The sequence below is a fragment of the Notamacropus eugenii genome, chromosome 7 (assembly GCF_028372415.1).
Source record: "Notamacropus eugenii isolate mMacEug1 chromosome 7, mMacEug1.pri_v2, whole genome shotgun sequence".
NCBI classification, from domain to species: Eukaryota; Metazoa; Chordata; class Mammalia; order Diprotodontia; family Macropodidae; genus Notamacropus; species Notamacropus eugenii.
The window spans coordinates 18,093,709-18,106,480 of NC_092878.1; the positions used below are offsets into that span (position 1 = coordinate 18,093,709).

General features: G+C 35.8%; 1 protein-coding gene across 7 annotated transcripts in view; it reads right to left on the reverse strand.

Moving 5' to 3' along the window:
- RYR3 (ryanodine receptor 3) overlaps window positions 1–12,772 on the reverse strand; it is a 750,252-nt gene that overhangs the window by 408,838 nt on the left and 328,642 nt on the right. For all 7 annotated transcript variants that reach the window (XM_072625274.1, XM_072625277.1, XM_072625272.1 and 4 more), the window contains exons 9-10: window positions 5,906–5,980; window positions 1,140–1,296 (exon numbers count right to left, since the gene is read on the reverse strand). In XM_072625274.1, the coding sequence (XP_072481375.1) occupies window positions 1,140–1,296; window positions 5,906–5,980 (232 nt within the window). The remainder of the gene's footprint in view (window positions 1–1,139; window positions 1,297–5,905; window positions 5,981–12,772) is intronic.

Below are 12,772 nucleotides of genomic sequence, written 5' to 3' on the forward strand. Positions count from 1 at the left end.
TTCTAATTCTTCTTTACAACATAACTAATGTGAAAATATTTTTAATAAGAATGTATATGTAGAGTTTATATCAGATTGCATGCCATCTTGGGGAGGGGAGAGGCGAAGGAGGCAGAGAAAATTTAAAACTCAAAAGTTTCTAGAAGTGAAAACTAAAAATAAAGAAATTAACAAAAAAGGAAAAAGAATGTAGTCTAAGATAAAGCTGACTATCTATCTTAGACTTTATTTAACTTCTCTTGGGAGAAATATAACATCTCAATGTAACATCTAAACAAACTGTCTTTATAAAACATTATTTGAGTGATTTTGCTAAAAAAAAAAAGAAAATTATAAAGTAGCATGATGGCATGGCATTCACCTATTGGTTCAGTATCTACATTTGACCATCTAAGTAAACTTGGCTAAGGTTTTAAAACAAAACTAACATTGTTTATGTAAATTATGAGAAGAAAACTATAGTTTCCTACTCCATGGCTTACACATGAGGAAATCTTCATTACTGATGGAAAGAAGAGGGAGGGAAGGAAGAAGGGGGAGGGAGGGAGGGAGGGAGGAAAAGAGGGAGGGAGGGAGGGAGGAAAAGAGAGAGAGAGAGAGAGAGAGAGAGAGAGAGAGAGAGAGAGAGAGAGAGAGAGAGAGAGAGAGAGAGAGAGGAGGAATGAATGAGCAAGTAGCTAGCAATACTTTAAAATTTAAATGCATTAGGAGTGTACCATGTCTGGTGTCCAAAATATGTCCTGATTCTCTTTCTCTGCAATGTTCTCGAGCCAGGCATTTTTGCCATTATGTATGATGTATTGTGTTATTTACAAACTGCTTCCTTCTCAATTAATTTTGTTTTAAAGAAATCTTGGAAGTTGCTTTAAAAATTCACATTTTTGAAAGTACCATTTTTAGTTAAGATACTCAACTTCTACCACTATACAAGATCCAAGTTTTCATTTAACCCCAAACCAAAGATAATGGAAAGTAAAGACAAAAATCACAGCATTTCTTTCAGGTTCTTTGCCTGATTTCTTCGTCTGATTTGTCTGACCTCTTGTAACACTGGGTATAAGTCTCATATTTATTTGTTGTACATATTTCAAACATTTACCATGGGAAGTTGCCCCAAACCTTCTCTTACCAATATTTACCTTTGATGCCCGGAAACAAAACGCTGTGGACTTGGTGTCTGATTTCTCCCTATCTTGCAAGATAAGGCCTTGATCTTCTGTCAGAGCCAGGTAATGGCCAGTGGTAATATGCCGAAGTCGGAAGGCCTGGCCCCACCTGATGTTACTGCCACTCCAGCTAAATCAATCAGAAGGAAATATTTGTGGTTATATGCTAACAAAGGGCACTAAAAACCTAATTAGTACTATTTAAAAACCTTAGTACTTCAGTATTTTAGGAGTTTTCTCATAATTTTTCTGATTGCCAATTTACAAAACCATGGTGCCACAATTCTTTTACTTCTCCAATGCTAATGATTTTACTTGGAGGCAAGTCTGAGTGCAATTCTTGGATATCTAATTTCTTCCTTTAGACTATAATTCAGGGGCGAAAATAAGGAAACAGGGTTTCTAACAGGTAAGGTAATTTCTGGTGCTTATAGGTCACTTGAAGACTCCAGGCTCTACTCTAGAGAAAATATGTGGTCTTCAGTGATTCAACTTCTCCTTTCATGAAAATGGCTTCATTGACCAGAAAAGGAGGGGAAAATAATGGAAATAGGTTCTTTTAAAGGTGAATTTATTTCTGATTAAAAGGTATTCACAGCATGATCCTGGACTCTAATATTTTACCATCATAGAGAGAATTTCAATGATATTTCTAGCTTCAAAATGAACAGTGAAAAGTGTTCCTTAGTTTGGTTATTATTGAAAGAAAGTGAACAATAAATAGAGAAATTAATTAGGTCATTGATCAACCTGTGGAGGCCTCATATGGAACATCTTGTGTCAGAGAAAAAAATAATCACACACGTAGTACTTAAAACATAACCTTATTTGAAACTGTCTTAAAGAATGTCTGAAAGAACTGCCCCTCAAGGAGTACTATAAATTGTATTCTAAAGCAAGTGCAAATACAATTCATTCCATGAAAAGTGTGATGAAGGTCAGACTTGGAGGAAAAATTAGCTCATATACTTTTAGATGGTATTAAACTCAGAAAGAAGTTCAATGAAAAGTTTTCATGAAAAAGTTTGGGATCTAGTTGAGAAATAGCAAGCTTTTGGTGGTTTAGTTTATGCTAAGTACAATATCTTGGAGTCCATCAAAGTGTTTGGTTGGTTGATTGGTACTAGAAGGACCTAACACAAAATAAAGTACTTCAAAGAACTTCACTTGAAGCCTAAGTTAGAGGTGTGGAAGCAATGGGCATATATAACTGCCTATAATTCAAAGGGTCTCCTTTCATTATTCATTATTCATCTAGGTTTTCAAAGAAGAAGAGCAAGCACACAGCCCTGTTTCACTCCATTGGTGACTGGGAAGGCACGAGAGCATTGTCCATTATCCAGAACCTGGGCAAACATGCCATCATGAAACTGACGTACAATACTGATGAACTTCTCCAGGCAACCAAATTTCGACATAATTTTCCATAAGCCCTCAAGACTAACAGTGTGAAAGGCCTTGGTCAGATCCACAAACATTGCGTACAGATCTCTGTTCTGCTCCTGGCATTTCTCCTGGAGTTGTTGGGCAACAAACACCATATCAACTGTTCCTTGGCCCTTTCAAAGCTACACTGGTTCTCAGATAGATGACCATCTTCCAGGTGAAGGATCAGCCTATTAAGGAGGACTCTAGCAAGAACTTTGCCAGCAATGACTAAGAGAGAGATCCCTCTGTAATTGTTGCAGGACAACCTGTTCCCTTTACCCTTATAGAGATGGACAATGGAGGCATCTTTGAACTCCTGGGAAACTCCTGCCATATAACCTGGAAAATTTCAGACAGTTTTTGTATGAGCAATGGTCCCCCTACCTTGTAAATCTCAGCTGGAATAGAATCAGCACCAGGTGCTTTGCCACATGAAAGGAGCCTAATAGCCCTAAAACCTCTTCTTCAGCTGGAAGTTCAGCTAAGGAGGGATTGACTTCAACCTGAGGTAAACAGTCAACGGCCTCAGCATTGATTGATCATGGTCTATTGAGAACACTATGGAAGTGTTCAACCCAACTCTGTAGGATCATGCTTTTATCACTAATCAATGAGGCTCCATCAGCACTGGGTAGTTGTGATGCACCATAGGCTTCGGGTCCATAAATAGTTTTCAGGGAATCATAAAAGCACTTTGGATTGTTACTATCAGCATAAAACTGAATTTCATCTCCATTCATACTGAGCCAGGAATCTTGCATCTCTCTAAGTTTTGCTTGTGCTTTGCTTTTGATGGAATTAAATGCTGCTTCTTAGAGGTGGATGAACTATGCCACTGGTATATCCTGTGGACCTTAAAGCTTCCATGCTTTTTAGCATTATGTTTTCAGCCATGTTGTCAAATGCTTTCAATGAAGATGAACACAGCATCAAGGGCAACTACCGTACTGATGGCAAGTTCTTCAATTTGAAAAGGCTACAAGCCAAGACCAAAGTGGAGGGAGTGTTGGTGCATGATTTTCTGTTTGCTAATGACTGTGCACTCAATGCAGCCTCTGAAGCTGAGATGCAACAAAGTATAGATCAATTCTCTGCTATCTGTGCTAATTTTGGCCTAATTATTAACACCAAGAAAACACAGGTGCTCCATCAACCACCACCACACCATCCATATGTGGAACCATCGGTTACAACAAATGGAGAAGTTTTGAATGCTGTGGATAAGTTCACTTGCCTTGGTAGTGTACTTTCCAGGGATGTACACATTGACAATGAAGTTGATGCATGCATTGCCAGAACTAGCTCACTGTTTGGGAGGGTCTGAAGAAAAGTTTGGGAGAGAAGAGGTATTAGACTGACTACCAAATTGAAGGTCTATAGAGATGTTGTGCTGACCTCATTGTTGTATGCCTGTGAAACATGGACAGTCTACCAGAGCCATGCCAGGAAACTGAATCGCTACCATTTGAACTGTATTAGGAAGATTCTGAGGATCACCTGGCAGGTGAAGGTACCAAGCACTGAAATCCTTGCTCGAGCTGAACTGCCAGGCATCCAAACTCTGCTTCAGAGAGCGCAACTCTGATGGGCTGGCCACATTGTTCGAATGCAAAATGTATGCTTGCCAAAAAGACTATTTTATGGAGAACTTGCACGGGGCAGGCAATCACATGGTGGTCAGAAGAAGTGACACTCTCTAGGTCTCTCTCAAGAACTTTGGATTTGACTGTGCAACATGGGAGACACTGGCACAGGACCACTCAGCATGGTGTGCCCACATCAGAAAGGATGCTGTGCTCTATGAGCAAAGCAGAATTGAGACAGTACAAAGTAAATGCAGGATGCGCAAATTTGGGATATCCACCCCAAACATTCACACAGACTATTTGTGCCCAACCTGTGGTAGAGCATTCTGAGCTCATATTGGTCTGATCAGCTGAAGTCAGACACGCTGAAATTTCACTGTATCATAGTGATTTCATTTTGGTCCTCTTTAAAAACGAAGAACAACCACCAACCAACTGACCAATCAACCAGAAGAAGAATTCCTTTTTATGTATTTCTTCCTGTAGAGTCCATTGTAATAATCACAGTGAGGCTTAAGGACAAACAGACAAAGAAACATTCAAACTTCTACTTCTAATATGTGCATGGTTCTTAGAATATAGTAGGCACTTAATAAAGTTTCTTGATTGCTTGATTGATAGTTAGGATGGTTGTTAGAGGTTTTGAGTAAATCTGAGTCATCTCATTCCACATTAAACAAATATCAATATGAGAGCAAAAAAAGAGAAAAATGTTTTAAAACTGAGATAGTTAAATTTAGCAAAAAGAAAATGAACAAAGAAAAACAAATTAAATATCCAAAGTACCAGAAATAATGTAGATGAAAACAGAAATACACAAGCTATTCCCAAGACATATTCTCATATGGATAAATGATACATTTAAGGCATAAAAGCAAGAATTAACATTAGTTGTAGAACTATAAGAGGAAATAAAAGTAGAACTAGAAACTTTTTTTAAATCATAGGAGGAAAAGAAGCAGGTATTTTAAAGTTACTAATATAAAGAATATAAAGACTCATCTTCCTGAGTTCAAATTCAGCTTCTGAACTCACTAGCCGTGAGTCTGGGCAAGTCACTTAACCCTATTTGCCTCAATTCCTCAACTGTAAAATGAGCTGGAAAAGGAAATGGCAAACCACTCCATTATCTTTGCTAAGAAAACCCTAAATAGGGTCACAAAGAATCAGACATGACTGAAAAATGACTGACCAACAAGAGACTATAATGGCAGGTCTGAAAGATCATCAGAAGCAACCAAAAATGAACTCATTAAAGATAAAAGGAAAGACACAAATAAAAATGAAATTTAAAGAATAATCTTTAAAGGGAAAAAAACCCTACCAAGGCTTAACAATCTGAGAGTAAAAGTAAGTTACTACAGAATCCTAGAGTTAACTTCCCACAGTATTATGTGACTTAGGGAAAACAGGAAACTTACTATTTCTTAGGAATTAGCAAAAAAACAATTGAGAAGGAAATGTGGAAATTCAAAGCATTCCCTGGTAATGCTCTGAAATAACCCTAGGATTTAACCCAAAAGGATGTCTTCTAGAAGTGCTGTGGCTGAGTTTAGGGTACCAAAGCTATCCTGAAAGCTAGAAAAAGGGAAAATACAGTTATATTCTAATCACAGATGAATTAGAATACAACAATGAAGAAGGTAATAAAATAAGGGCTATACAAATAAGAGGAGGGAAGGAACTTAAACTTGAGAATGCACAGTATCCAGACACTTCTATTACCTTATCCGAAGGGGTTCCACTCTCCACAGTGACCTGGCTCGGCTCCCAGCTCCTCCAGTTTCATAGAATATTCTCCTATAAAGAAGAGTTAAAGGAATAGGATAACACTTCTGACTCATGACAAATATAATAAACGAAACAGAATCCAAAAACTGCTCTCCCAACAAACTAATATCTCAGGGAAATGGCTCCCTGCAAAGAATCAACTTAGTCTATGCAAGCTGTTTCCAAACTTCAAGGTTTAATAACAACAGTAATAGTCACTGAAAAAGCTTTAAAGTTTACAAACTTTTACATATATTATCTCATTTGAGCTTGCTAACAATCCTACAACAATAAGTATTATTAAGCCTATTTTATCGCTGATGTTTAAGTAGAATTATTTGCCCATGGTTACACGAGTAAGTATTAAAAATTTAAACCCAGGTCTTCTTCCTAACTTCAAATCTAGCATCCTATTCACTATATCATTCAGCTTCCCATGAAAGAAGTCAACCCTAACCCTAAATACACAATTTTAAAAAGTCATAATTTTCCACTCTCATTTTCTTTAAAAAAAAAAAAAAGGCACAAGTTCCTAAAAGGAAGTGTGTCTTTGAATGTAAAGGAGTAGATGACAAAGAGGAGAGACCAGGATGGGGGAGAATTCCATAGAAAACGGAGCACACTGTGGGTCATTATTAATCATTATATGATAATAATTATAAAATTAATAATATTATTTCCCTTGCCATACGAGTACCCAGAACAGAGGAAAATGCCTTTTTTTTTTAACTTCTATGAGTACCAGTAAAAAGCACAACTATGATCAAATGGGACATGATGTAGACTAAAGCCTTAATTTAGTTAGGAAAACTTCTTTAGAACAGAGGGAAATGTGTTCTTTTTACAAAATAGAAGCAGGCATCATGGACATCCAACATGCTATAGGGAGAGAGCACGGAATTCACACAGTAAAGCCTGATTTGAATCCCAACTTTGTTCTTTATCATAACTATGGCTTTATAACTCAGTTTTCTATCTAGAAAATGAGGGGGTTGTACTAAATGACTTCGAAGGTCCCTCCCAACTCTAAATTCTCTCATCTTAGACCAGTGGAAAATGTGAAGGAAATATAAAAGTCAACATACATTTAATACTTGAAAAAATACATATCCTATTTTAGTGCTGGAATGGACCTTAAATAATCTACTAATACAGTGCCTGGAACATAGTATGCTGTAAATAAAGTTTTTAAATTTATTCTATATCATGTGTTACCGGGTTTTTTTCTCTCATTATATCATACAATTAGAAAGGGAAATGGAATGTATGAAAAATGATTATTAATAACCAATATCTTGGGGAGTCAGAGCTTACCCCCACCCCCACCCCATTCCCTTTTTTCCAAAGTCTGGACTTTAAGTTGAGGTTTTCTTCAGGACATTACTGATAATGAGACTTCACTGACTCTCCTTATCCTGGAGCTTGCAAGTAATTTAATCATAAGTGGAGGAGTCTATAAGTTCCACTCAGGCTTAGGTGAAGACAGATTCTTTTGCTTGGATGGTCCAAGGACAGGAGTGGTCTGGGATTGCTGGGGGTGGTGTTCTCTCTCTCTAGTGGTGAAACGATGATAGAGTAACGTCAGCTCCATCTGGAAGGGTGTGTAATCTGGGCACCCGAACCCCAAAGTAAGCTCCGCTACAAACTGCAGTGCTCATGCATGGACCCATGCATACCACCTGCTTTGAGAGAAATAAAAATGGATACAATGCTAATTCTCTTTGTCTTTCTTAGACTTAACTCTGAAGGTTGACATTTTGGTGCTGTGACTCAGCTATGATAAGAGATTTGAGACTGAACTCTTCCTCAGATTGAGCTGGGACTAGGTGCCCAGGGTTTATTCTCCTGAAAGTTATGGCCCTGAGGGAATAGAGGAGGGAGGGGGTAAATCCCTTCTCTCTCACCTGCTCCTATCATCAAACTCCTGCCAGTTCAGTGTAGTCTGCATTTTTCTCTCTGAGCTTGCCCTGGGGGTAAAGACCACTTGCCTAGGTCTTCTCAGAAAAGTTAATGGATGTCCTTTTTAATTTAGTCACAGGTTAGTCAGGATTTTAAATTAGGGCAAGCCATTCTGAGGACCACAAATATTGCCACATATAAAGGTCATTGGCAGCCATGGGTCAGTTAACAAAAGATAGCCCTGAATTTTGACCAGTCAAAATTGATTTTTCTTAAAAACAAATTAAGCCTAAAAAGCCAACAAGACAATTAGATTTGCACACTTTATTGTTTGTATCTGTCTTGTTATTTTGTCTGCGTTTCGTGACTATAAAATGTCTGTGTCATGTTTGTGCTGAAAGATTTAAATATGGCCAACCAAAAAAACTTCCAAGGGCTATAGTTAGAGAGAACACTAGAAAAGATTTATTAACTTTACCAACTGGCACTTTAGGCTTTCCAAAGGAGATTAAGTTATAAGATAAGAGGAAAAGCCCATAAGGCCTTTATGGGGGTTCCCAACACTGCCCAAGTTGGGGCTACAAAAATAAAGTTAGCTAATCAAAGCTATAGAGCCACTAAAAACATCTTAGCAGATTCTGAAGGTTGACAAAAGACTGTTAGAAATGGGAACTCTTCTTTAATAATTTTAGGTTATGGATTTAATTGTTAAAAGACCAAGATAAAGAAAATATTAACCAGTAGCAGATTAGTAACTCAGTTCAGGCATCAGTATTTTAAGATTTCAGGATCAAGCCCCATGGTAGTTGGTGAAAGTGCAGTGATTTGACTTCAATTCAGAACTAGAAATTGTAAAGGAAAAGATTTTTGGAAATCAATCTGGTTAATCATGTCTACCTGCCCTTCAGGATAAATCTATAGGAAGGCCTTATTAAATATAACTACATAGAATTTGGCTATGGTAAAAATATTGGTTATTGTGATTTTCAGTAATTACGTAAAATCTTAAATGTTTCCTTGTAATGTTCAACTATTGAATTATTATTTAACTCTGAAAGCTCTGGAGGTTTCTGCCTGGGGAAACTGGCCACACTGTCAGCATTAACTCAAATTCTTTAGGTCTCTTTGCTTGAGTCAAAAGTAGGAGTACAACTTAAGAGTCATAGGATATTTTAGCCCAGCACATTTTAAGCTAACCTGATGATAAAAGGTGTAATTTCAAAATGTTTCTAAAGCTTTATATGCACTTCCTAGTATATGCAGCTTGAAATTCCTGGGAGGATGGGAATGGAAAGCTAGAATGCTTAGGGCTTATTAGTAAGTCTCTTGGGGAGGGGGGACTCCAGTAGAGGAAAACAGAGCTGAAAATTGTCATCATGTGTTTTTTAAAAATAAGAAATACATGAATTTATGGATAATAATCTTTTCTTTTAAAGTGCAAAGAGTATTGGGTTTTAAAATTGAAATGTCACCATTAGCAATTATAAATCCAGATATGATTTACTACAAAATCTGTCCTGAAGGAAGTAAGAACGGGGTCTATCAGGATTATTATGGCAAATTGCAATCTAACACAAAAAGATATTTGACATTTGGCATTAAGAAATTTACTAGCTGTATGGCCCAAGAAAGTTCTATCTACCTCAGTTCACTTGTCTGTAAAGGGATAAATATAGAACCTACCTCCCAGGGTTGTTCTGAGGATCAGATGACTGGAAAGAATTTGGCATAGGACAAACCCTATCTAAATTAACTTTTTTTACTATATCTCTAGTTAGATGCAATTGCTTCATATTGGTAACTTTATATGGATTTTTAGATGTGATAAGGAAACAATGTCCATGGTGATGAGATAAATAATTTTCTGTGTGACATAATTTGGAAGCGCATCCAACTAAATTAAGGTAATTAACTGGTTTTGTTTCAAGTTTTAAATATATGATATTGCCTATGGTAATGTTATATTTCTAAATTTTCTTATATTGTGTAATTTGATAAACAATTATATCACCTATGTTGTTAGAAAAGCAATTTCTCTTACAATGTAGATGTTGTTAGACTAAAAACTACACTGTCAGAGGGAAAATATATAGGTATAGTTACAGACAGATATATATCAGTCCTGTTGACCATGTATTGTAATAATCGGAAATACTGCAATTTAAGAGTTTTGTCTATATTTAAAAGGAAGTTTCAGTTAAAAGGATTTGGCTATCACTTATGAAAATTGAAAGACTGTTAACTAAGCTATTTGGAGTTATTGTTTTAATCAAGTATTTACAAAGGTTTATTTTTTTTTTTAAATAAGAAAACTGGTAATTACTGAAAAAAAAGATCTTGTAAAATAGCCTTTGTAAACCTACAAGGATTTTTGGAACCATCTGGTCATAAATTCTTATCAATCTGTGCAAGAGTTTTGGAATGTTGTGGAATTTCTGCTGAGTAAAGGAATCCCTGCATAAAACAGGGGTGTGATTTTCAAATTTGCTTCATCTAATGATATGCATACACATGCACACACATACATGCTTACATACGTGTGTGTGTAAGTTAAATCTGGAGGTTTGTGACTACTACATTCACTATCTATGTGACATTCCAGAACGTAATTATTTTCTTAATTTCTAGTGATATTTTGAGGAAATTTTCAAAGGCCTGGTAAACTTTGTTATTGTGATAAGACTAATTTAACTGGGTATGTTCTTTTAGTTTATTTAAAACTGCACGTTCTCCTCATTACACACACTTTTTTGACTAGAAAATTTAGGTAGCTGGGAATTTTGTGGTAACTGGGAATTCGGTTAGTTATAGTATTTTGGGGATTTATTTATGTTACTTAAAAGATATTTTACACCAACTTAGTTTTAGTAAACTCTAATTTTGAAGATTTACTTTTTGCTTTAAGATCAATATGAGATATCTAATGTTTTAGAGGTTTCCAACTAATTTACTTCATAAAAATTCAATGACTATTCCTCTTAACATCAGGATAAATTGTTGTTTTTAAGAAAGGGAAATACAAGTCATTCATGCGATTTTAAGGCCTACTAAATTTTCATTTGCAGACTAATTTATTGTGATAATAATTTCATACCAATAACAATGGTGTCCAAACCTACTGTGACTTTCCTAGTTTCATTCCTAGATTTGTTGGGTCTTTGGACTGGCCTTAAATGGGTGCATTCAGAGAAACAGAGTCAGCAGCTTGATGGGAGAAACAGAGATCTAAGACTAGTAATTAACACTAATGCATCTGAATTAATGTAATGAGATGTAAGTGGGCAAGATCTCACTGTTATGATCTGAATTTATAGACATTCCATGGGCTAAGCAAGAGTTAAAATTAGTGTTTGAACTTATCATACGTATAGGATTCAATTCTTGAAGTATCTTGTTCTTCCAGACTGAGTATAGAGAACGGTAAACAAGCTTGAGAAACAAAGATGTAACCCTACTAAGTTGTAAGGTTCAAGTCAGGAACCTCTTTTTATTTTAAGGAATAGGATTTCAGTACAGACAGTTATGTTAGTGAAGAACGGCAATTGATGAGCTATTATATATTGTGTTATCTTAATGGAAAATATGATTTTACTTTTGTAAATTAATCTAGTATCAGAACATGTATAGAAATGTATGCAAACTATTTACGACACCTCAAAAACGTTCCCATTGTTTAAAGGGATTCTGAAAGCAGCAGCATTTTTCTGTGATGATTCTCTTACTGTTACCAATGTGGGATTATAGTCAATACTTACTATCTAGGATGTTGAGAGTTGAATTCATCTGAAATTCTAATTATTTGAACTTGCTACTCAAGACTTTGTGGGACTGTTAACTGATATTATTCTGGTTGTTTTTTTTTTTAAATTTGTTATTTTATTTTCTGCTATTACATATAAAAACAATTTTCAACATTCATTTTTAAAAATGAGCTCCAAATTCTCTCCCCTCCTCCTTCCTTACTGCCCCCATTAAGAAGGAAAGCAGATATAGGCTATATATGTGTAGTCATGAAAAACATTCATATTTTCATGTTGTAAAAGAAAATATATACACAAAAATTCTAGGAAAATAAAGCAAAAGAAAACGGTGCATCAATCTGTATTCAGACACCATCAGTTCCTTCTGTGCAGATGGACAGCAACTTTCACTATGAATCCTTCAGAGTTGTCTTGGATCACTGTATTGCTGATAAGAGCCAAGTCATTCATAGCTGATCATCGTACAATATGGTTGTTACTTTGTACACAATACATTTGCCTCACCCCATGCAAGTCTTTCTAGGTTTTTTCTGAGAGCATTCTCTCATCATTTCTTATGGCACAACAATATTCCACCATAATCAATCACATATCACAATTTGTTCAGTCATTCCTCAGTTGGTGGGCAACCTCTCAATTTTTAATTCTTTGCCCCCACAAAAGAGTTGCTATAAAAATCTTTTTCTATGTATTGGTCCTTTTCCTTTTTACTTATTTTTTTATCTCTTTTGGGATACAGACCTAGGAATGGTATTCCTAGGTCAAAGGGTATGCATAGTTTTAAGTTCCAAATTGCTCTACAGAATGGTGGAATCAGTTTATAAATTCACCAACAATGAATTAATGTCTCACTTTTCCCACATTGCCTCCAATATTTGTCATTTACCTTTTCTGTCCCATTAGTCTATCTAACAGGAATGAGGGAGTACCTCCAAATTGTTTTAATTTGCATGTCTCCAATCAATAGAGGTTAGAGAACTTTTTTTCATATGGCTATAGATAGCTTCATCTGAAAACTGATTCTATCTTTAATCATCTATCAATTTAAGAATAGCTCTTATTTGTATAAATATGACTTATTTTTCTATATGTTTGAGAAATGAGGCCTTTTTCAAAGAAACTTGCTTCAAAATATTTTTCCCAGTAAATAGTTAACTGTATT